At 40.7% G+C, this 26,293-nt stretch overlaps 2 protein-coding genes across 2 annotated transcripts in view; one reads left to right on the top strand and one right to left on the bottom strand.

Moving 5' to 3' along the window:
* Positions 1-26,293, bottom strand: part of LOC119728029 (speract receptor-like) — a gene marked incomplete at its 5' end in the record, with an annotated part of 34,925 nt that overhangs the window by 8,475 nt on the left and 157 nt on the right. The window contains 4 exons of the mRNA XM_038200110.1: positions 20,641-20,732; positions 21,586-21,684; positions 22,395-22,569; positions 22,761-22,829. Of these exons, the coding sequence (XP_038056038.1) occupies positions 20,641-20,732; positions 21,586-21,684; positions 22,395-22,569; positions 22,761-22,829 (435 nt within the window). The remainder of the gene's footprint in view (positions 1-20,640; positions 20,733-21,585; positions 21,685-22,394; positions 22,570-22,760; positions 22,830-26,293) is intronic.
* LOC119728586 (E3 ubiquitin-protein ligase TRIM71-like) lies at positions 6,370-9,555 on the top strand. The gene is made up of 2 exons (XM_038200881.1): positions 6,370-6,658; positions 7,596-9,555. The coding sequence occupies exon 2, from the start codon at positions 7,610-7,612 to the stop codon at positions 9,524-9,526; it is 1,917 nt and encodes a 638-aa protein (XP_038056809.1). The 5' UTR covers positions 6,370-6,658; positions 7,596-7,609; the 3' UTR covers positions 9,527-9,555.

Raw genomic sequence — 26,293 nt, 5'->3', positions numbered from 1 at the left:
GGTAGTGTGTCCCCCTGTTTGTTTACTTTAGGCCACATGTTCCTCCTATATAAGCTTCCCCATGTTGGACCCTCATTTAATTTAGTTCAGCAGACCAGCAGAGAGACAAGTTAACATTTTAGTCTTTTATTTTCCTCCTACCTGGAGAGTGGTTTCCCTGCTTGGGTTTGTCTGCTTGTCCATTCATTGTTTTTTTAAGTTCATTTTTGTGCTTTTAGAATGATTTTCCAATAGTGCTATGTGGGTTTCTTTTGGTTCCCTTGGTTTATTTTTTTTTCTATCAATCCATTATTTACACCTTAGTTTTTTCTCTTATTCTCCTAAAATTTTATCCAAGTGTTTATTTTCTCCTTGGCAAATTCCTTTTTGAGTTTTTTTATTCGTTGATTGATCCAGATTGAGATTTCTGTTAAAGTATTTGAGAAAAATGTCTTTTTATTTAAGGATTTAAATTGTTTTTTGCAGGTGAAGGATTTTTTTGTGATGAGACTAATTAAATTTTTGAGAAGTTTATTTTGTTTCATTGATTCCTTTTCTTCTTTGTCCCAGTTTCTAAAAGTAAATCACGACCTAATCATTTGAACAAGGATTTAAGTGAGCCTTTTTTGGCCGTTACAGCAGCCAAAAAGACAATACAACAACTAAAAAGACTGTTAAAGGCTGACAAAGTACTATGCACTTAGCAACCAACATAGCAACAGCATTGTATGCACGTACATATTATAGGTTTTACATGTTGCACGTTTTGTTCCCACGCGCTTCAAAGTTAGGGTCAAACATTTCATGAAGGGTAGTATTGCAAACGTGGAAGGAAATATTCAATTACTTACATACTGAAAAAGAAGTACATTTTTTATGAGATTTCAGTTAAATTAATCAGTTATCTCTCAAAAGCAAGCAGAATCTGTTGGTGGGGCATTATCAAACAAATATTGACTGCTTGAAACCTGCAGTAAAACGAGCCTCCCTCGGTGATCCATGGAGCATTCTATTTCCCTGGGTGTCACCTCGGGAATAAAGAACCCTGTATGGATCATCTCAGGGGGCTACTTTTACCACACCAACAGTCATTTGTGCATTTTTCCCAATTAAAGCATCAATTAATTGCTCAAAATCTAAAGATGAGTGCATAACAACTACCTGATGAAGTTTTAGCTCTAAACCTGTGAATAGGAAACACTAATATAGGATCTCAATTTCATTTCAAAAGTTACTGAGTCTTACAGGGTGATTAAAAAAAATTTGTTAGCCCCCCCCCCCCCCAAGCCAAATCCCAGGTGCGCCACTGCCTATTTGTAGGCATTTTAACAGTTATACTCAATTTTATTATTAAATGATCAAATTATTTATAAACAGCAAAATTTGCCGTTTATAGACGTGTTGTACAAAATGAAGGCTAACTCCATGCAAATATCTCACTGTGAATGCATTACATACTGTACTTTCTTATGGAGAACTTTGTACATGAAACCCCATAGACACATTTTTGACCAAATTTGGGATCCTGTAAACATGAGAATAGCAAATCAACAGCCACACATTTTAACTAATTGCTGAGAAGGCTTCGAGGGGCAACCAGCCAATAAGAGATCTTGTTCTGTGACACTTGGCAAGGCCTGGCTATAGGCCAATGAGAAGTAGGGTTGGTTCTTTACATCCTAGAAGTAGAAAGTTTAGGCGGGAAGGAAAAATTGCTGGGCAGTCACTTTTGTCTCAGCCTCTGAAGAAACAAATTGTATAGTCAATTTTACCTCACAGATTGTAATTCTACTACTCATTAAATTACTTACATAATGTTGCACACTGTGCTTTGTCTAACCTAAGTATTATTTAGAAAATCGTAATGGCAGGAGTAAAAAAATCATTAATGAACCATGGGGTGTTTTATCCGCTTCAAAAAATGCCACAAGCGCAAGGCCTTTGTGGGTGCCCAAAAAAATGAAGAGCTATGGTCTCCGAGCTAGTCAAATGGTGCTTGGATGAGCTATTGGTGCTCTGGGCCTTTGTGGTGCCCAAAATTTGGAAATTAATAATAATAATAATAATGTGCTGCATGCATGATGGGTCGGCTGCGACATTTTTTGAATAAAAACCTTCTGGCTGAGGCGTGCACACACAAAATGTTCTGCGTTGCTTGTGATTTTTTATTTGTCTGCTTATAAATGTGAAGGAGTTATACCAATGCATGCAGTGGTGATATTTGTGCAATGTCCGTTTTGTGCTTCAGTGAGCAGAGGTAGGTTTGAACTGTTACCAAGAATCAACAGCTTTTACAGCATTGTTCACATGTAGGTGTGTATTGAACTTGAATAAAGACCATTGTGCCGTGTGACAAAAATAGCGACTGGTTTTTCCTGTGTTGAGTAAAGGAGTGAGCTGTTGTTGCACCATTCATAGCATGAGGAAGTAGGCCTGACATGTACACGAACAAACCTAAGGCTTACAACTTACAAGTTGAATTGGTAATACTTTTTTTTTTATTTACATTTGACGGAAGTTTCACGTTTGTGGTGGAAAACTTGGCTAACTGTTGATCCAGATAAAGTAGGTGAGTTTTGGCGTTTTGGCTGGATTTTAAATGGTCTTTGCTTTTTGTGTGTTTCGCTTTGTTTTTGAACTTGTTAAATATAGCCTACAGGCCTACCAGGAAAATTATGCATGAGATTTGCACGAATGTTTAGCGTTTCAGTGCATGTGATGCGGGAGTAGGTATGTTTGTCATAAACATGATGCTTTTAAAAAATATCAAATTCTCTTTTTGTAATCGAAGTCTGAAATCCAAGTCTATGTCTTTGGTCCTTTTTACATTAAGGCCTACTTCCATTTTATTATTTCTGCATCAAGGTATCGGTCATATATCAGTGTATTGAAGAACAGTAAACAGCCGTTATTAATTTGTAACTCCCAATGAGTTAGCATGCAGTCAATTAGTCCGTGTCAATACAAATGTATCCCAGGCAGGTGTGCCGTAAAGATGGGTTGGGGCATAGGGGTGTGCACTTATGGGTAGTACAGGAACTGGGTACCCTAGTTGAAAAAATATGGGTACCCATTTGAAAAAAATATGGGTACCTGGGTACCCGTTAAAGAAACCCACGCCAAAAATTCAAATCTGGGAAGTTGCTGTTCAGATTGTTCATAAAGGTCTGCATGATAATACTACCACATCGGTGCGGCAATACGGCTTGATAGGGTGTATACAGTGAGCTCTTAAGCTATGTGGTGAAAACTGCAACTTTTCCAAGTATCATAAAATGTGAAATTGGATTTGAATGCAATGTATCCTGTTGTTCATTTTGAAATTTTCCCACTGACATTCAAAACATTTCTTTTTCATTAACTGAGAAGTTAAGTAATTTGTAAAGTTGGTTACGGGTACTTGATTCCATAATCTGGAACCGGTTCCTGAAATTAATGGTCGGATACTTGGGAACCCCAGTTCCGATGCACAGCCCTTTTGGAAAATTACCTGTTTGTTATAATTTTGAACTCATTCAGACACAGAGGTTTGTTCTGTTTTGATTAGGTCACATTTGAAATATGGCGGAGGCTGCAGCCACAACTGTGTGGAAGATCAGCCAGGGGCATCTGGAATGTCCGATCTGTTGCTGTCTTTTCAAGGATCCCAAGATGCTGGACTGTCTGCACAGCTTCTGCCTGAAGTGTCTGAAAGAGATGATGAGCAAACAGAAGCCAGAGGCAGAGAAGATAACATGTCCAGTCTGCAGGAGAGAGACGCAAGTTCCTGATGGAGGACTGCAGAGTCTTTCTTCGTCTTTCTTTCTTAGTTCTCTTGTCGATGAGGTCAAACAACAAGAGGCGGTATTAGGAGAAGCATCGGCATCTACCGCCACTTGTGAATGCGGAGAAGGCAAGGTGACCACTTGGAGGTGTCTTGATTGTAGTGATAACCTCTGTCAGCAATGCTGGAAAGCACATGGGAGGTTCAAGTCCATTAAAGACCATCAAATCATTTCATTGGGAGATTGGCAGGAATCAAAGATCCCTCTGGCAGAACATAGCAAACCCATCACCCGAATGTGTGCAATCCACCATGACCATCCTCTGTGTTTCTACTGTGACACATGCAATACCTTGATCTGCTCAATGTGTGTCGCATTAGATCATCGGTCGGCAGAGCACAATTTGCTAAAGATTGATGACACTATCAGGTCCTTCCGCAGTGAGGTCGACAACATACTGCAGAAGTTTGAGAAGTGCAGGCAGCACTTCAGATCTACTGAAAACTCAATCGAACATGCACGAAATACATTACAAAATAAACTGGCTCAGGCTCGTAGGGATATTGATGCAAAAGCAGAGGCAGAGATCACTAAAATCAGAAACAAAGCAAAGCTTCTCACCAAAAAGGTCGATGAAATCGGTCAGGAGAGAGACAGTGAGTACGAAAAGACGCTCATGCACAACCGTGACCAGATGGAATGCGCAGATCAGACCATCGCAGCAGTAAATGACTTGATGAGACAAGCTGATGATTTCGAACTTTTGGAGCTCAAGCCGAAGGTGATGCACAACTTGGAATTCCAGAAGGAGCTCAAGTTTGAACCAGTGAATCATGGTCCGTCGTTCATCGGTGTCAGATGTCAAGACGTTGTGAGTGATGCAGAGCTTGGCCAATTCCTAATTGGGATTTTTACTTCGTTGTTTGATCCTGATTAAGATTTCTTCTGAAGAATATGTTATTTAAGGATTTAAATTGTTTTTTGTAGGAATTTTTTTCTAATGAGACTTAATTAAATTGAGAAGTTTATTTTGTTTCCTTGATTCTGTTTCTTCATTGTCCAAGTTTCTAAAAGTAAATCCTGACCTAATCATTTGAACCAGGATTTTTAATTAGTGAGCCATTTTTTGCCTTTACACACAGCCAAAAAGAGAATTCTACCACTAAAAAGACTAGTACTATGCATGTAGCAACCAATATAACAACAGCAGTGTGTGCATATGCACATGTGTTTTGGCTGTTGCGCGTTTTGTTCCCTCATGTGCTACAAAGTTAGGTTCAAACATTTCATGAAGGGGTAGTTTGGAAAAGTGCAAGGAAATTTTCAGTTACGTTCACATTGAAATTGATGTACTTTGCAAGAGATTTGGATTAAATTATTAAGTTTTCTCCACAAAAAAAAATAGACTGCTTTAAACTTGAAGTGTAGTGAAATTAGCCTCCCTCGGTGATCCATGGAGCATTCTATTTCCCTGGAGGTCACCTCGGGAATAAAGAACGCTGTATGGATCATCTCAGGAGGCTAGTTTTACCACACCAACCAGTCATTTGTGCATTTTTCCCATTTCAAGCAACAAAAGTGCTCAAAATCTAAAGACGAGTGCATAACAACAACCTGATGAAGTTTTAGCTCTGTGAATGCTGTGTAAAAAGCAGAGGAAATAATATTCTAGGATCTCAATTTCAATTCAAAGTTGCCGGTGTAGCATGAATTTAGGTTTTATGAAATTGGTGGTATTTCGCATGCTTATGCATAGATAATTAGGAGAGTGACCGGTCACCTGAGAGGGTTTAACCAATAAAAGGGAAAAAGAGTCCGATTTTCACACGAGTCTGATTTTTATATAACACCGGGTCACATTTTGAATTGCGCCCAAAATCAGCATCCGGGACAACTTTTCATTTAGCCGATTGCCGCAGAGCTAAACACTGAACTGACAAATGATAGCAATGGTGTGCGCCTGTGCGTCGAGCCAACGCTTTTCACCAATTCACAGATTCGCCTTATTACAAACCAACTACTAATGGAAATTTCCAAAAATGTGTCATTTGACATATTTTTGGAAATGGCCTTCTTTTATCGTTGTCTTCACAATAACAGCGTAATGTCAGAGAAAGAATAATTTCACAGGCTGTCCGACCAGTTGGGTTTTTTTTGCTGTAATGACCCTACTTGGGTCTCGATCATTTTGTGCCTGGATTCTGATGTTCTTTAAATATTGGGCTATTCTTGTGTCCAGGATTTAACAAAAAGCCAAGCCACCTTACCCCTACCAAGTGCTATTTTTTCTACTACAACCAGTAACATTCACTTCAATAGTACGCAGAGTGAAACGTAGGGTATATATTTCCTGATTTTTAGCTTTATATCTTGGATACTTTAACACATCCTCGTTTCCAGTTCTTATTTTTAACCCTCCTTTTTTAATTTTCATAACTTTCAAAATGTAAAATCGTATTTGTATGCATCTTAACATGTAAACATGCATCAGGAGTTATAAAAACACATGCAGTGTTGATATTTCTGCAATGTCCATTTTGTGCCTCCGTAGACAGAGTTGCCTGTTTGAACTGTAACCTTCAATCAATAGCATTTTCAGTGCTTGTTCGTATGTTCATATGTGGGCGTATATTGAACTTGAATAAAGACCATGATCGTAGTGTTGCTTTGTTATGGTACTGTGTGACACAAATAGCGACTGGTTTTTCTTGTGTTGGGTAAAGGAATTTAGCTGTTGTTGCACCATTCATTGCATGAGGATAAAGTATAGGCCTGACATGTACACATTATAAGCCTAAGGCTTACAACTTACAAGTTGATGGTACTAGTTTTGCCATACTTTTTTTTTTACATTTGGCGAAAGTATTATGTTTGTGGTGGAAAACTTCAGCTAACTGTTGATCCAGTTGAAGTAGGTGAGTTCATTACATACAGCATTTTGGCTGGATTTTGCACAAGTCTTTTCTTTTTGTGCGTTCGCTTTGTTTTTGAACATGTTAAATATAGCCTATAGGCCTAGCAGGAAAATTATGCATGAGATTTGAAGGAATGTTTAGCATTTCAGTAAATGTGATGAGTGAGTAGGTGGTGTTCCTTCCCACCAACGTTTGAAATAAACATGATGCTTTTAGAGAAAAACATATTGAATTCTCTTTTCTGAATCAAAGTCTGAAATCTAAGTCTATATCTTTGGTCCTTTTTTACATTAGGGCCTATACTCCCATTTTATTATTTCTAACTCCCAATGAGTTAGCATGCAGTCAATGTATACAAATGAATCTCCTGTTACATTTAGAATTCCAGGCTGGTACGGTGTGCGGTAAAAGAAATGGGGGCATAGGGGTCTGCACTTACGGGCAGTAAAGGAACCGGGTACCCTATTGAAAAAAATACGGGTACCCAGGTACCCATTAAAGAAACCCAAGTCAACCAGTCAAATTTGGGAAGTTGCTGTTCAGATTGTTCATTACGGTCTGCAAGATAATACTACCACATTGGTGCGGCAATATGGCTAGATAGGGTGTATACAGTGAGCTCATTAGCTATGTGATGAAAACTGCAACTTTCGCAAGCATCATAAAACGTGAAATTGGTTTTGGTTTTCCATGTATCCTGTTTTTATATTTTGAAATGTTCCCACTGACATTCAAAACACTATTTCATTGACTGAAAAGTTACCAAGTAATTTGCAAAGTTGGTTATGGGTACTCGATTCCATAATCTGGAACTGGTTCCTGACATTAATGGTCGGGTACTCGGTTACCTGGCTCCGATGCACAGCTCTATGGGGCAATCACCTGTTTGTTATAATTTTGAACTTTTTCAGACACGTGTTTGTTCTGTTTTGATTAGGTCACATCTGAAATATGGCGGAGGCTGCTGCCAGAACTGTCTTGGACAAGATCAGCCAGGGACATCTGGAATGTCCGATCTGTTGCTGTCTTTTCAAGGATCCCAAGATGCTGGACTGTCTGCACAGCTTTTGCCTGAAGTGTCTAGAAGAGATGATGAGCAAACAGAAGTCAGAGGTAGAGAAGATAACATGTCCAGTCTGCAGGAGAGAGATGCAAGTTCCTGATGGAGGATTGCAGAGTCTTTCTTCATCTTTCTTTCTTAGTTCTCTTGTCGATGAGGTCAAAGAACAGGAGGCGGTATTAGGAGATGCATCGGCACCTACCGCCACATGTGACTGCGGAGAAGGCAAGGAGGTCATTTGGAGGTGTCTTGATTGTAGTGATAACCTCTGCCAGGAATGCCGGAAAGCCCATGAGAGGGTCAAGTCCACCAAAGACCATCAAATCATTTCATTGGGAGATTGGCAGGAATCAAAAATCCTTCCAGCAGAACATAGCAAACCCATCACCCGAAGGTGTACGATCCACACTGACCAGACATTGTGTTTCTATTGTGACACCTGCGACACCTTAATCTGCTCAATGTGTGCTGCATTAGATCATCGGTCGGCAAAGCACAATTTCCTAAAGATTGACGACTCTATCAGGTCCTTCCGCAGTGAGGTCGACAACATACTGCAGAAGTTCGAGAAGTGCAGGCAGCGCTTCAAATCTACTGAAAACTCAATTGTACATGCACGAACAAGATTACAAAAAAAACTGGCTCAGGCTCGTGGTGATATTGATGCAAAAGCAGAGGCAGAGATCACTAAAATCAGAAACAAAGCAAAGCTTCTCACCGACAAGGTCGACAAAATCGGTCAGGAGAGAGACAGTAAGTACGAAAAGGCGCTCATACACAACCGTAAACAGATCAGATGCGCAGATCAGACCATCGCGGCAGTAAATGACTTGATGAGACAAGCCGATGATGTCGAGCTTTTGGAGCTCAAGCCGAAGGTAATGCACAACTTGGAATTCCAGAAGGAGCTCAAATTCGAACCGGCAAATCATGGTCCGTCGTTCATCGGTGTCAGATGTCAAGACGTTGTGAGTGATGCAGATCTTGGGGAGGTCTGTGTCAGCGAAAAATGGCAGATAAAGGAACAGTTCGGCGAAGAAGGTACCGGTGACGAGGAATTTGACTTTGCCACGGCTGTTGCATGTTTCAGAAATGGGGACATTGTAGTTACTGACACCAATTTGAAACGATTATCGTTGTTTAGCTCAACTGGGAGGTATAAAACATCGGTTGCTAAAGGAGATGTTAGGCATCAGTTGGAAGCTCCTTTTGGTGTTGCCGTGACCCATGATGATCTGCTTTTCGTCACGGACCAAAAGAAAGTGAAGGTTTTTGACACTGAGCTCCACTTTGTTCGTGAGTTTACACCTTCAGGTGGGGATGGGCAATCAGAGAGTAACCTCACTGATGTTGCTGTTGACAGTCAACGAGTAGCAGTTGCTGACAGGGGGAGAAAGGTCATCAGTGTCCACAACCTAGACGGATCTTTGATTGCAAGCACCTCAAATAGCATGGTTGACTTTTACTTGGCAATAAGCAATTTCGGCTGTTTAGTCTTCACAAACTATGAGGGCCAAAGTTTGCTGTGCGTCGACTTTAAGGGTAAAGAGATGTTCAGTGTCAAGACATTAATGAATGGCAAAGCTGCTAAGCCAGCTGGTGTCCTGTGCGATGATGATGAGAACATCTATGTCGCTGTTCATTCTGAAAAAACAGGAGGCTCTGAAGTGCAGCGTTACGATTTAAATGGTGCATTCGTAGCAACAGTAGCTCAAGGGTTGTACAATCCGGTAGTAATGGCATTCACTCCCACTGGTGACGTAGTTGTCGCTGAAGTACACTCCGTTAAGATCTTTGAGCGGATGTGATTTGCCTGATTATGGCCCTCTGAAAAACTAACCGCTGTACTTGATCCAGGGCTAACCTGCATCCAATGGTTTGCCTTACACATTACAATAAGTACGCACAGGCTAGGTGACAAACTTTAATGAGCTATGATATCATTACTTCATTTACATACAGCCAATTACAGCGTGCAGTGGTTCGGAAAGTAATGAATAATCATTTAGCGATCACGCAGCAACCTGATTTAACCGCATGCATATTCAGTAAACACTGACGATAAGCCAATCAGCATGCAGTACCATGTGTGAAGAGCTAGCGACGAGTTGCACGTGCGAGGGTGCCGCGCACACACAAGCCACAATTGGGTCATCAGTCGATTATACAGTCGATCAACCCTTCAGATTGATTAATGGTTTATGAAATTTGAGAATTTCATTCAAATTTGGTTTGAGTATTCACTAGAGTTGACAGCAACTAGCTGTGCAGTTACCTTATGAATAAACTTCATGAGTGACAGGCAAATAGACCGCCCCGGAGGCCATCACGCCGAGCGACTCGGCCGCCTCAAAAGCATGTATTGTTAATGGATGTCGGACAGAGTCAGTGTGCCGAAGTGCAAAAGTTGTCGCCTTTTTAGTTTGATAGGTACCTACATAAAATTTTTCCACAATCGGAAATATTTGGCTTCTACAGCAAGCAGACATACTAAATTTACATGGTGTACAGATATTATGTTAACTTCAGTACACGTTTCTTTTAGGAGTTGTAGTTTCAGAAAGTAGAGGGTGTATGCATTAGCCTATATACCCATCTGTGTGTGTAATACGTACAGCGCGTATTTCAATGCTGGTCGTTTGTATGGAGGATGGCAATTTACTTATTGTAATGAAGGCCCCGCAGAACATTACCTGTTGTAGTTGAACCAGGGCTATTTACATCTGCTACATTCCTGAAATTATAATATTTACTCAGATTGCAAAACCCGTTCGAAATTGGATTAACTGGTAACGTTGGTGTGTTATCAGTTAATCTCCCTCAATGCATTTTGGCATGTGCGTTGGCCCCAGAGCTATATTAAATTACTAGAGCGCTAACTCGTCATTCTGCGCGCGGAGACGCTTTGAAGCCATCCTGGGCGCAGACATTTTGAATTCATGTGCGTGTTTGTAGAACATAATGAAATTAGATGGATTGAATTTTGAAAGTGTACTCTACATGCAACGGGCAAGTAGAACATACGCAAACAACTTAAGCACATCATGACAGTTAAAAAAAGGTCACGGCAAAAAGCATCTGTAGCGAATACCCGCACACGTTGCGCTGTTTGCGTAGAGCAAAATGACACCGCTCATTTGCTGATCATGCGTGTCGGATTTGGGCATATTGGCTTCGATAACACACCTGTAGGGAATACAAACGCAGATATATGCAAATAGCCGTACAAAAGCCGTACAAAATTTCTAGGTCTCCATAGGTTTATGCACAAACATGGATGCGCCCAGCCGGCATTACTTTGTACACGAAGTTAGCACTCTAGTAATTTAATATAGCTCTATGGTTGGCCTACACAACGTTATGGGGAAGTTTTTTATTGTTAGGCAAATTAAGACCGAGTTTTGGGGACTTTCTGCTGTCCCAAAAGCGTTTTCGGTCCCACAAATGTGTAAGTAGGCCTATGGTGTACTCTCCAGCAATACATTCAGAAAGAGAAAATGTGGAAGAAATCGTGGAACAAATCATGGATAATAAGTTGAGAAAAAGAAAAGGGTTTAATGTTTCTTGAACGGTATAACAGTTTTTGATAAAAACCTGTTTGAAGATTGAAGGGACCGTAACTTCTTGAATTCTGCATTCAATTCACAGAATTGAATTTACTACTGCAATGTTGTTAAATACGGTCATTACTGTATGTTATGTTATATAATAATTAAAAAGTCCACAGCTTTTATATTAGGTAATATCAAATGTCTTGAAGCAAATGTTGCCAATTTTCATTTTGTAAAAGTACACTGTATATGAAACACAATGGCATGTGACTAGGTTAATATTCAATTCAAAGCTTTGCACATTTTGCATGTTTCGTTAATTCCTTGGATCACAAAACTGACGACCATCACACAAAACATTTGTGCAATGTCCATTTTGTGCTTCCATAGTAAACACGGACAGACTTTTAGAATTTTTTTCTATCGATCCGTTTTTTTTTATACCTTAGTTTTCTCTTATTCTCCTAAAATTTTATCCAATTGTTTATTGTTCTCCTTGGCAAATTCCTTTTTGAGTTTTTGTATTCATTGGTTGATCCAGGTTGAGATTTCTTTTGAAGTATTTGAGAAAAACTGTCTGTTTTATTTGAGAGTTTCAATTGTTTTTTGCATGTGAAGGATTTTTTTATTGACCAAATTAAATTTTTGAGAAGTTTATTTTGTTCCTTGATTGCATTTCTTCTTTGTCCCAGTTTCTAAAAGTAAATTGGGACCTAATAATTTGAATCATTTTTTTTCCTTAATTTTTTTCTTAGTGAGCCATTTTTCGCTGTTACACTTAGCCAAAAAGACAATGCAACGACAAAAAAGACTATTCAAGGCTGACAAAGCACTATGCATGTAGCAACCAACCTAGCAACAGCAGTGTATGCACATGCACATGTGTTTTGCATGTTGCGCGTTTTGTTCCCACTGCAGATAGACCAGCCAACCTGTCCCATTATGCAAGGGTTTGTCTGAAAAGATTGCATAATTAAAGCTTTTTTAAACAAATGTAAACTTTTTGTTCAAATTTGCTGCTTTTCTGTCAAATAACCATTTTTGCAGAATTCTGTCAGAAATCTGCAAAAAAAAAAATTCTGTCAAGTTTTCTGTCAAACTCGTTTTTTTAACAAAAAATCTGTCAAAGTTAGCCAAAAATCGGCTAAAACGGTCACCCTGCACTGAACCGATGAATGATAGTAAATGCGCATGCGTGTGCGTTGTGTTAATGCTTGCGCGCACCCATTCACAGATTTGCCCAATGGGAGACTTTTGAGACATTGGTGGCAGCAAACATACCGGTCCTTTTCAATAGTTAACGACATGTTAAATCTAAAGCGCGCATGCTCAATATGACGTGAACAATATGGAAAAAGGATAGGTGTGTTGGCTGCCACCAACGTCTCAAAAGTCTCCCATTTACACACCGACTACTAACGGAATTTTTTTAAAAATGTGTCACTTGACATATCTTTGGAAATTGCCCCCTTTTATTATTTTGTTCAAAATGAGAGTTCAGAAGGAATAATTTCACAGGCAGTCCGACAAGGTTTAATACCAAGGGGTTGTTTTTCTATTTATTTTTGCTGTAATGACCCTAATTGTGTTTCGATCATTTGTGACTGGACTCTGATGTTCTTTAAATAATGGGCTATTCTTGTGGCCGAGATTTAACAAAAAGCCAAGCCACCCACCCCCAACATGTGCTATTTTTTCTACTACCACCGGGTAAAGTTACTCCAATAGTACGCATGCAGAACACGAAGGGTATATATTTCCTGATATTTAGCTTTATGTCGTGGATACTAACACATCCTCGGGGGGGGGGGGGGGCTTTTTTTTTGGTCCTACAATTTAACCTTAGTGATATGTATGTGGCCTATTTTCGAGTAGTATAATAGGGGTGTAAGTGGCGCCACCAACATCAAAATGTCTGCCACCCTCAAACCCAAATTTTTTAGAAAAAACAATTCTGAGCCCCCCAAAAGCCAAATCCTGGGTGCGCCACTGCCTATTTGTAGGCATTTTAACAGTTATACATGTATAGGAGTTATAAAAACGCATGCAGTATTGATATTTGTGCAATGTCCATTTTGTGCTTCCGTAGACAGAGGTAGGTTGCCTGTTTGAACTGTAATCTTTAATCAATAGCATTTACAGAATTGTTCGCGTGTAGGCCTATAGTGAACTTGTGTGACAAAAATAGCAACTGGATTTTCCCGGGTTGAGTAAAGGGAGTTGAGTTGTTGTTGCACCATACATTGCATGAAGAAGTAGGCCTGAGGTGTACACGTTTAAGCTTAAGGCTTACAACTTACTTAGTTGATGGTAGTTTTGCCATACTTTTTAAATACATTTGGTGGAATCTAAGTATCATGTTTGTGGTGGAAAACTTCAGCTAACTGTTGATCCAGTTGAAGTAGGTGAGTCCATTACGTACAGCATTTTGGCTGGATTTAACATGAGTTTTTGGTTTTCGTGTGCTTCACTTTGTTTTTGAACATGTTAAATATAGCCTACAGGCCAATCAGGAAAATAATGCATGAGATTCTCACAAATGTTTAGCATTCCTTCCCACCAACGTTTGTTTTAAACATGATGCTTTGAGAGAAAAAACACCGAATTCTCTTTTCTGAATTGAAATCTGAAATCTGAGTCTATATATATGTCATTGGTCCTTTTCATTAAGGTCTACTCCCATCTTGTTATTTCTGCATAAAGTTATCGGCCATATATCCGAGTATTGAAAAACAGTAAACGGCCGCTGTTTATTTGTAACTCCCAATGAGTTAGCATGCAGTCAATAATAGTCGGTGTCAATACAAATGTATCCCAGGCTGACGTGCCGTAAAAGAGATGGGTTGGGGCATAGGGGTGTGCACTTATGGGTAGTACAGGAACTGGGTACCCTAATTGAAAAAATATGGGTACCCATTTGAAAAAAAATATGGGTACCTGGGTACCTGTTAAAGAAACCCAGGCCAAAAATTCAAATCTGGGAAGTTGCTGTTCAGATTGTTCATAAAGGTCTGCATGATAATACTACCACATTGGTGTGGCAATATAGATAGGGTGCATACAGTGAGCTCTTTAGCTATGTGGTGAAACTACAACTTTCGCAAGCATCATAAAACGTGAAATTGGATTCAAATGCAATGTATCCTGTTGTTCATTTGAAATTTTCCCACTGACATTCAAAACATTTCTTTTTCATTGACTGATAAGTTAAGTAATTTGCAACGTTGGTTACGGATACTTGATTCCATAATCTGGAACCGGTTCCTGACATTAATTTGGGGCATCGGGGTGTGCACTTATGGGTAATACAGGAACTGGGTACCCTAGTTGAAAAAATATGGGTACCCATTTGAAAAAAATATGGGTACCTGGGTACCCGTTAAAGAAATTCAGATTGTTCATAAAGGTCCGCATGATAGTACTACACCTTATCAGTGCTGCATTATAGGCTATATAGGGTGTATACAGTGGGCTCTTTAGCTACGTGGTGAAAACTGCAACTTTTGCAAGCATCACAAAATGTGAAATTGGGTTTGGTTTTCCATGTATCCTGTTTTTTTTTATTTTGAAATTTTCCCAGTGACATTTGAAACACTCCTTTTTCATTGACTGAGAAGTTACCAAGTAATTTGCAAAGTTGATTCCATGATCTGGAACCAGTTCCTGACATTAACGGTCAGGTACTCGGGTACCCAGTTCCGATGCACAGCCCTATTGGGCAATCACCTGTTTGTTATAATTTTGAACTTTTTGAGACACGGAGGTTTGTTCTGTTTTGATTAGGTCACACTTGAAATATGGCGGAGGCTGCAGCCAAAACTGTGTGGAAGATCAGCCAGGGGCATCTGGAATGTCCGATCTGTTGCTGTCTTTTCAAGGATCCCAAGATGCTAGACTGTCTGCACAGCTTCTGCCTGAACTGTCTGGAAGAGATGATGAGCAAACAGAAGCCAGAGGCAGAGAAGATAACATGTCCAGTCTGCAGAAGAGAGACGCAAGTTCCCGATGGAGGATTGCAGAGTCTAGCTTCGTCTTTCTTTCTTAGTTCTCTTGTGGATGAAGTCAAACAACAGGAGGCAATATTAGGAGAAGCATCGGCACCTACCGCCACATGTGACTGTGGAGAAGGAAAGGCGGCCACTTGGAGGTGTCTTAATTGTAATGATAATGTCTGCCAGGAATGCCGGAAAGCCCATAGGAGGGTCAAGCACACCAAAGAGCATCAAATCATTTCATTGGGAGATTGGCAGAAATCAAAGATGCCACCAGCAGAACATAGCAAACCCATCACCCGAATGTGTACGATCCACCATGACCATCCTTTGTGTTTCTACTGTGACACATGCGATACCTTAATCTGCTCAATGTGTGCCACATTAGATCATCGGTCGGCAGAGCACAATTTGCTAAAGATTGATGACACTATCAGGTCCTTCCGCAGTGAGGTCGACAACATACTGCAGAAGTTTGAGAAGAGCAGGCAGCACTTCAAATCTACTGAAAAGTCAATCGAACATGCACGAACAAGATTGCAAAAGAAACTGGCTCAGGCTCATAGTGATATTGATGCAAAAGCAGAGGCAGAGATCACTAAAATCAGAAACAAAGCAAAGCTTCTCACCACAAAGGTCGACAACATCGGTCAGGTGAGAGATAGACAGTACGAAAAGGTGCTCATGCACAACCGTGACCAGATGGAACGTGCAGATCAGACCATCGCGGCAGTAAATGACTTGATGAGACAAGTCGATGATTTCGAGCTTTTGGAGCTCAAGCCGAAGGTGATGCACAACTTGGAATTCCAGAAGGAGCTCAAGTGTGAACCGGTGAATCATGGTCTGTCGTTCATCGGTGTCAGATGTCAAGACGTTGTGAGTGATGCAGAGCTTGGGGAGGTCTGTGTCAGCAAGAAATGGCAGTTAAAGGAAGAGTTCGGCAAAGAAGGTACCGGTGACGAGGAATTCAAATTAGCCACAGCTGTTGCATGTTTCAGAAACGGGGACATCGTAGTAACTGACACAGATTTGAAACGATTATCGTTGTTTAGCTCAACTGGGAGGTATAAAACATCGGTTGCTAAAGGAGATGTTAGGCATCAGTTGGAAGCTCCTTGGGGCGTTGCGGTGTCCCATGATGATCTGCTTTTTGTCACGGACAAAGAGAAAGTGAAGGTTTTTGACACTGAGCTCCACTTTGTTCGCGAGTTTACACCTTCAGCTGACGATGCCGATGGGCGATCAGTGAGTTACCTCACTGCTGTTGCTGTTGACAGTCAGCGAGTAGCAGTCGCTGACAGCGGGAGAAAGGTCATCAGTGTCCACAACCTGGACGGATCGTTGATTGCAAGCATCTCAAATAATATGGTCGAAAATTTCTTGACAATAAGCAATTTTGGCTGTTTAGTCTTCACAAACGTTTTGGACCAGATTTTGCTGTGCATTGACTTTAAGGGTAAAGAGATGTTCAGTGTCAAGACATTCATGAATGGCAAAGCTGCTAAGGCAACTGGTGTCCTGTGCGATGATGATGAGACCATCTATGTTGTTGTTCATTCTCGAAATCAGGGACACTGTGTAGTGCAGCGATACGATTCAAATGGTGCATTCGTAGCAACAGTAGCTCAAGGGTTGTACAATCCGTTAGGAATGGCATTCACCCCTGCTGGTGACGTAATTGTCGCTGAAGTACACTCCGTTAAGATCTTTGAGCGGATGTGATTTGCCTGATTATGGCCCTCCAAAAAACTAACCGCTGTACTTGAACCGGGGCTAACCTGCATCCAATGATTTGCCTTACAAGGCCTGGCAAAATATTACTATTGTAGTTGAATGAGGGCTATTTACATCTGCTACATTCCTGAAATAATATTTACCCAGATTGTAAAACCCGTTCGAAATTGAAATAACTGGTAACGTTGGTGTGTTATCATTAAAAATCTCCCTCAATACATTTCGGCATGTGCGTAGGCCTCATAGAGCTTATTTAAATTACTAGAGCGCCAACTCGATGTACAAAGAGATGCCTGATGAGCACATCCATGTTTGTACACAAACCTATGGAGAACTACACATTTTGTACGTATTCTGTACGTCTATTTGCATATCAGCGTTAATTGTATTCCAGACTGATGCGTTATCGAAGCCAATACGCCCAAAACCGAAACGCATGATCAGCAAATGAGCGTGTCATTTTGCTCTACGCAAACAGGGCAAAGCGAGCGCGTATTCGCTGCAGATGCTTTTTGCTGTAACGTTTTTTGAATTGTCATGACGCGCTTCAGTTGTTTGCGTATGTTTTACTTGCGCGTTGCATGTAGAGTACACTTTCAAAATTCAATCCATCTATTTCATTATGTTCTACAAACACGCACATGAATTCAAAATGTCCGCGCCCAGGACGGCTTCAAAGCGTCTCCGTGCGCAAGAATGAGGAGTTGGCGCTCTAGTAATTTAATATAGCTCTATGTTAGGCCAAAAAAACCAAAAGTATTCGGTCTCTGGTCAGACCAAAGTTCCGGAATTGGCGCGGGGACGCGTTGTTTTTTTTTTCTTTTTTTCTTCAAGCTTTGATTGTACAGACAAGGTGGGGTACTATTTTGCTTTTTTGGTGTCCTCATGTACATTGGTGTCCTCCATAATTTGCCTTGGTGCTCTCGATCATTTGCCTTGGTGCAATTTCCCATTTCTTGGTGCTCTTTGGTAAAAAAAAAATTGAGGAGGTGCGGCAATACAGGGCGCTGTTGGAGCTACCGCGGAACATTTTGGAAAAAAAAAAGATTGACGCGCATGATTAAAATCGACGCGCGCGCTGACCAGAGACCGACTTATTTTTTTTTTGCCTTAGGCCTACATCCCGTTATGGGGATTTTTTTTTTATTGTTAGGAAAATTAGGACCGAGTTATGGGGACTTTCTGCTATCCCCACAGCGTTTTCGGTCCCCACAAATGTATGAGTAGGCCTATGGTGTACTCTCCAGTAATAAAGTCATAAAGAGAAATCGTGGAAGAAATCGTGGAAGAAATCATGGAAGAAAAGGGTTGAATGTTTCTTGAACCGTACAACAGTTTTTGCTGACAAACTTTTTTAAGATTGAAGGGACCGTACCTCCTTAAATTCGGCATTCAATTCACAAATGTAAAATATGGTCATCACTGTGAGGTAATGTTAAAAGTACAATAGGTCCATAAATTAATAGGTAATATGAAATGTCTTAACTCCTAATGAAGCAAATTGTGCCAATCTTCATTTTGTAGAAGTACATTGTATATGAAACACAATGGCACGTGACTATGTAAATATTCAATTCAAAGCTTTGTACATTTTGCATGTTTTGTTAATTCCTTGGATCACAAAACTGATGACCATCACACAAAACATTTGTGCAATGTCCATTTTGTGATTACGTAGTTAACGTGGACAGACTGCATGTATGAACTCTGAACTTGAATCAACAGCAGTGTTGTAGTACTCGTACTCGTACTGGATTGTCAAACTACTCATACTCGAAATGACGGTACTCATACTCGGGCAGCAAAGTACTCGTACTCGACATGATGAATTTGTACTTGCTTATCAAAGTACTTGTACTCGAAAAAAAAAAAAAGGTATAGATTGACTTACCACGGCCTTATTTTATTATCGATATTTTCAGTTGGAAATGGTTGATTTACTTGCAGAGACATCAAAGTTTGCTGAATTTTTTCTGTGTACATCCAGAAAAACACATTTAACAGCTAGCCATGAGTGGGTCTGTATATTGGTCTGACTGTGCCTGGGACAATTATGCAAAATGAACCATTTGCCGTATGGCTGTATTCGGAAATAGAAGTACTCGTACTCAGATTACAAGTACTTCTACTCGTACTTAGAAGTACAAATACTCTTACTTAGAGACCTGAACTTGTACTCAGAAGAAAAAGTACTTGTACTCAGTAACTTAAGGACTGGGCAGTACTTGGTACTTGGAAAAAAGTACTCAACTACAATACTGATCAATAGCGTTTGTATCGTTGGTACTGGAACAGTTATGTATGACATTGGCTTTTTCCCCTTGGTTAAAGTTTTTTCTGTCAATCCATTTTTTTTAATACCTTAGTTGTTAATATTCTCCTAAAATTTAATCCAATTGTTAATTTTACTCCTTTGTCAAATTCCTTTTTGAGTTTTTTATTCATTGCTTGATCCAGATTGAGATTTCTTTTAAACTATTTGTTAATTAAGAATTTAAATTGTTTTTTTTGGTATGTGAAGATAAGCTTTAATAAGACTAAATTACATTTTTGAGAAGTTAATTTTGTTTCCTTGATTTTCTATCTTTTTTGTCCCAGTTTCTAAAAGTAGATCACAACCTAATCATTTCAACCAGTTGTTTTTTTTAGTGAGCCTTTTTTTCCCCCGTTACACACAGCCCAAAAGACAATACAACGACTAAAAAGACTATTCAAGGCTGACAAAGTTCTATGCACGTAGCAACCAACATAACATCAGCAGTGTTTTGCATGTTGTGCGTTTTGTTCCCACATGTTTCAAAGTTAGGTTCTAACATTTCATGAAGGGTTAATTTGGAAAAGTGCGAGGAAATTTTCAATCACTTTCAAACAGAAATTAAAAAATACTTTTATGGGATCTCGGTTAAATTAATCAGTCATCTCTCAAAAATAAGCAGAATGTTTGGGTGGGGCGTTATAAAACAAATATTGACTGCTTTTAACTTGTAGTGTAGTAAAACTGGCCTCTCTTGGATCATCTCAGGAGGCTAGTTTTACCACACCAACCAAAGTAGTCAATACTTGTATAATATCTTCAAGTTCGGGGATTCAAACAATTTTTGTTTGTCATTCGAGTAGCTCACCCGGATCAAGTCAGGTAAAGGCAGACGGGTTAGCCAAGAGAGCTGTGCTAATGAAACGCTCAAATGCAGGCCATCGAGAGCCTCACGTGACGTCCGTAGCCGCGGCCGTAGCCACTGACAAAATGCCCTTTTCGAACTGAATCTTATTTTCCAATTTTCTGCTTTTCCATCAATCGAAATAAGTAAAAACGCCGGGCTGGAATTATAGCCTCTAAAGTTGCAATGAGATCAACAAATAATTACGTTTAGACTTCAAATAAAGTTGATTTTTAGGTCCACTTGATCTTTTCCACTGTCCGGCCGCCATGTTTGTCCATTTCTTGGAATGAACAACACATGTGTGATGTATTTCCACCAGTGACTCTGCTCCACGAGCAGGGTCTGTGGTGGCTGACCCGGTTGAGCCCCGAGAATGACGTCAGAGCTAATCGAACGGCCCGGGGCTAACCTGAGTCGACCCGGGTGAGCTAATCGAACGCACCCTAAGAAAGGAGCTACGCAAAGAAAATAAATGCCGTACCTTCATGGCAACCAGTCCTCTCTCTACTAGATTGTATCCCCCGAGTTCCTCCAGTACCTGTCTGCATTCAGGACTCACGTGAATCTTGAGCGCTGTTAAATTGATGGGGTGAGGGAAAATAAATTATTCGGCTCACAAATATAACATATCATGAACATTTTCCGTGAATAATTGAAGTTTGGTTATACCATAGAGCTATAATAAATTATTAGAGCACTAACTCGCTGTACACATGAAGCCTGCATGGCCCAATTTTATGGCTCTGCGTACCACAAAATTCCACGCTTACGATCATCATTTTGTGCTCACCACGCTAGCGCAATTCTGCACTAACAATTTTCTGCTATAGTAAGCACGGTTTTTTTTGCTAACGGTATTAGAGCCATGAAATTGAGCCCAATTGGGCGCATCAATATTTGTGCACAAACCTAGGAAAACTCGAAATTTAGTATGGCTTTAGTACGGCTATTTGCATATCTGCATTTGTATTCTATACCAGTGCGTTATCAAAGCCGATACGCCCACAACCAAAAAGCACAATTAGTACATGAGCGTTTCATTTTGCTCTGCGCAAACCTACGCAAACTCAAACGCATAGGCGCTGCAGATGACATTTGCCGTAACATTTTTTACCGTCACACTCACAGAAAACGCACTTACGTTGTTGGCGTAATGTACTTGCGCCTTGCATTTTAATAGAGTACATTATCTGAAATCCATTCCGTGTGATTTTATTATGTTCCACAAACATGCACATGAATTCAAAATGTCTGCGCCCAGGACGGCTTCAAAGTATCGTGCATGGGGTCCACAGCGCCAATGGAATGAAGCTTTCCAACATGAGGTGGGGCTGGTTCACACTTCATGCTTAGTTACGTTTGTGTGTTTACTTTCTCGAATCCATATATCAGCATAATTTGAGCTGTCTAGTGTAACAAGACTTACCGAGTCCGTTAGACTCCATACGAGACGCTGTGTTGACCGTGTCACCAAAGAGGCAATACCGAGGCATGGTCAGGCCAACTACACCCGCCACACAAGATCCTTGAAAAAAGTCCGAAACAATGAAGAAATTGTCATACATACACAACATTTTCAAGCATAAATAGCTTGAGCAGAGCTTGAAGTTGTGATTCACTTATGACCGGACTTGTGATGTACTTGTGACTGGACTTGAGATGTACTTGTGACTGGACTTGTGATGTACTTGTGACTGGCCTTGTGATGTACTTGTGACTGGACTTGTGATGTACTTGTGACTGGACTTGTGATGTACTTGTGACTGGACTTGTGATGTACTTGTGACTAGACTTGTGCTGTACTTGTGACTGGACTTGTGATGTACTTGTGACTGGACTTGTGCTGTACTTGTGACTGGACTTGTGATGTACTTGTGACTGGATTTGTGATGTACATTTTCAATGGGTGTCAGACCAAATTTGTCGACAAGTTTGCGTATAAAACATCTAACAAGCCAAAAAAGGGTCCTCAAATTTACATATTTTTTAACAGAAAAATTTATGGGTGTGAAAAGTAAAATTTGCTGACAAACTTGCAATGAAATATTTGACTAGTCGTCCCCCACCCCTAAAAAAAATGTTGACAACAGTAAAATAAAAAGGCCCTCAATTTTACAAATTTGCCGACAACAATTAGGGATTTGTTGACAGAAATTTTGAATGTGGGGGTGTCACACCACCCCCACCCCCTGCTTGCAATCCATCCTTGACCGCAAGCAAAGACAATGATCTTACCTGAGTGAATACCGATTCGGAGTTTGAGTTTCTCCTCTTGTTTGTGCGGCACGATGAAACTACTAACACCTTCCAGCAGATGCCATGCAGCGGATGCGATCATACCGGCATGACGGTGGCCATTACGGAGTGGTTGGCCGGCGACCAGCATGTAGGCATCGCCAATGGTTTCAACCTTTGTAAGACGTTATCATTCATTATTGGTTAATTTTGCTTTCAGATATAATAGAAAACATGTTTACATCTTTTTTTTTGTCTTAATGTAACTTGGAACAATTAGCTAATAGCACATTTTAACGTCCTGTGATTTACATTTTGTTGCACGTTTGGTTTTAAACAATCTGCTGGGTTATATGGAATATTTACCTTGTAGACGTCATAGTTGGAAATGATGGCGTCGAACAGCGTGTACAAGGCATTCAACAAGTTAACGACCTGGCAAGTTGAGAACAAGACGTTAATGGTGAAAATGTGGGGATAGGTTTGGTTTGCAGTAATTTGAGATGACAATTTGAAAAAATTTGAATACACTATGCTGCTTTTCAATTTTGTATTTGTATATTGGTACCTATAAAACTATACATGCAACTAAATTTATGCAATGGAAAGGCGTATATGAAAAGGTGGTTTAAGAATACATTTAGACCTTTAAGTCAAAACCATAGACGAAATTGCCACACAATTGAAGCCCCAAATCTAACTGAAGAAATCTCATGCATCTCATACATGTACTTGGCCTTAAAGCTACAGTCCATCAGTCCATCATTTGCAGCTATCCAAAAAGTAACTGATGTAATTATTGTTGAAAAACATACTCAGTTGAAAGATAGTAAGGGGACTAAACTCCCTGTGAAATTCTTCTTTCTGGCAAGCTGTCATTTTGAAGAAATCAACGAAAGAAGGCCTTTCCAACGGTGAGTCTAAAGATGCATCGTTGGAAATTTCCGTTAGTAGTTCGGGGTTTTTTTTGCGGCGAAGAGCGCGAAAGCGTTGGCATGACGCACACACGCGCGCGGTTGCTACAATTCATTGGATCGGTGCGCGACATTGTGTAGCTGCAATTGGCTCAGTGAGAACGTGTCTCGGACACTGCATTCAGGCCCAATTCAAAACATGATTCAGCAACTTTTGATTTGAAATTGAGATCCTAGAATGCTGTTTTTCTCGGAATATACAGCTGAAGCTGAGCTGAAACTTCATCAAGTTAGTTGATCAGCACCCTTCTTTAGATTTTGAGCACGTTTCTTGCTTCAAACGAACAAAATGCACAAATTACAAATGATGGACTATACCTTTAAGTGCATACTGAGCCAGGCCCGATCATAAATCTATGGACTCTGTTCACGAACACAGAGGGCGCTTTTTGACAACTTTTGAGAGCCGTAGTTGGAGAGACTCATCACGTGCACGAAATCAGTGCGCGTGCATATGGCGCGAAATACACAAGATTATTTTTTGTGTGGATTTGCACCAACCTGTAGCTTTTTCGCGTGAGCGTCAGCTGCAATGCGTTCGAATGTAAAAATAATAGTGTGGTGCTGATATATAGCGCTTTATCCGCTCCTTTCACAAGTACCCCCTCACCGGCAAAGGAAGTACAGTTGGGGGTGACCGACCGACGCCATCTTGCCTGACTGCAATTCATTTGTCGCGAAGCGCGGCCACTGCGTGTAAATCGAACAAATCCCTTGGTGTACGTGCGTCACACACAAGGAACGGTGCGTGTCAACCAGCGAAATGTCCCGCCCATGGGACCATCGTTGTTAGGTAAAAGGGCGCCCTCTTTTGGTAGCGCACGAAGCTCATACTAAAAGCGCTTCACAATTATTAACCCTGTTCATCAGGCCATGAGACCAGTTTTTACAGCAGCTCGAGATCAGCGCCTTCTGGTCTCTACCTTCACAGGTACCCACTTATACTCCTGGGTGGAGAGAGGCAATAATTGTCTTACCCAAAAACATGAGCAACATGTTTCCCGTCAGGGTTCGAACCCAGTACCATGGCACACGAGTTAAACACCGTATATTAACCATTGGCAGGGGCGTAGCAAAGTCATTTTTATTGGGGGGGGGGGGGGTAAAAATGTCTTGAAAAACGCACTTGCACGTCCGTGCTGAAAGGTAGACAGGTTTTTTCTCCCGACAATTGGCCTCCGTAAAATCACATGGAGGGGGGGGGGGGGGGGGGGGGGGGGGCTGGTATGGGGGTGCTTGTTCAGAAAAAAAACGGCACTTGTTAACAAAAGAAGGGCACTCTTCACAAATATGGGGGGGTAGGCGCTGGTGAAAAAAGGGCATTTGAACGGAAAAGGGCAGTCTTTACAAAATATTGAGGGGTTTATATCCCCCTTACTCCCCCCTCCCCACCCCACTGGCTACGCCTATGATTGGCCGACAGCTCTCCACAATGTCCCTCCCAGTGGTCTTCCCCAACTTTCCCTTTATAACCATCGAGGGGTACCTGTGCACGAAGTCTATAGGCTGGGGCTGGCATGTGACGACAGCATATGTTTTGAATTTCTGCTGCAGCCAGGCTTTTTGTCAAACTTCATCATGGGGGTAAGATTTTGGTGGCACGGAGGTTGAAAACCTGACACAAATACAGGGCGAGTCCAAAACAGTGGAACCCAAACCCCCAAAATTATATTTCATCATTAAAAAAACTAGTGCAGTGCCCATCTAAAATGTGCATGTTCGGGAAGCGCAAATTGCTTTGCCGCTGGTATTGGTTGCATGCTTGCAGAGTTTTTGAGAACAGCTCGTGCGAACAACGTATGCGATTCAATGGTGTTGTTTTGACAGGTTGAATGCACACTCATGTCAAAGTTTGTGCCAAGTTTGAAGTTGTTTGGGCGATTGGTTCTCAAAAAAGCTGCAAAAATAGCGCAGATATTCACCCCTACTGGACAATGGTATCGCCCTGCAGTAAGGTTGCTCAGTCGACCGCCAACAATGGTCGCTCAGTCAACTGCAAAAAATAATGTGCCCATGCAGCCACCACGTACGTGTACATACGGAAACATATGGTATGCAGTGCTATTCACCCATACTGGACAATGGTATCGCCCTACAATAAATGTTCCCTTCCTTTTTCCAGTGTTGCGTCATATTGAGCATGCACGCTTTCACTTATCCATAAAAGAGCCGGGGAGAGGGCGGAATCCCCCTCAACTTTTTTCCGCGATAACCTTGAAAAAATTTTTTTCGCGACCTGAGCTGTTATGACTTTTAGCCTCGAGCCTTGCACATCTTTTGATACCAAAAACATAAAAATCGGACCACAGGTTGCCACGTAGAGAATAATGGCACTGCACATTCTGGGGTCCTGAGCAATACACCTGCCAATTTTCAACTTCATACGGTGTCCGATTCTGAAGATAATCGAAATACAGACAGACAGACAGAGATTTCCGGAATTATAGTTAGATATACAACATTTTGCTTTTGCTGTAATTTTCAGAAAACGATGGATTTGGGGGTTAGTATTTTTAGCAAATATTGTTACCCTGACCTGATTTTGTGTTCATAGATACTGGGGGGAAAAAACAAGAAAAGATGCTGTTCTTGTAGTCTGGTTCCCTGACCCTACTTTATATGAAACGGACCAATTAATAGATGTCAAGGAATTGTCAGATCAGGGAACCAGACTAGCTGGCTTGTGGACTAACTAAATTTGGTGAATTAGGGGCAGTATTTTTTTTTTTTAAAGTCTTTTTTTCCCGAACGATGGTCAGCCGACCATCGTTGGAAATGGATTCAAAAATTCCACATTAAATTTCTTAAAAATGACATCACACCTAAATGGTTTCATAGGATGCTTGAGAGAATATTATTCACTTACAGTCAAATTAGGTATTTCATAATAATTTGGCAGTTTTGTTTTTGGATGTTTTTTGCAAA

The sequence above is a fragment of the Patiria miniata genome, unplaced genomic scaffold (assembly GCF_015706575.1).
Source record: "Patiria miniata isolate m_02_andy unplaced genomic scaffold, ASM1570657v1 HiC_scaffold_20, whole genome shotgun sequence".
Classification (NCBI taxonomy): domain Eukaryota; kingdom Metazoa; phylum Echinodermata; class Asteroidea; order Valvatida; family Asterinidae; genus Patiria; species Patiria miniata.
The sequence above is the reverse complement of the archived record's forward strand: the minus strand, read 5'-3'. Positions and strand labels throughout refer to the sequence as shown.

Excerpts from the sequence above, each read along its gene's own strand:
- LOC119728586 (XM_038200881.1), top strand. The coding sequence starts at position 7,610 with ATGGCGGAGGCTGCTGCCAGAACTGTCTTGGACAAGATCAGCCAGGGA.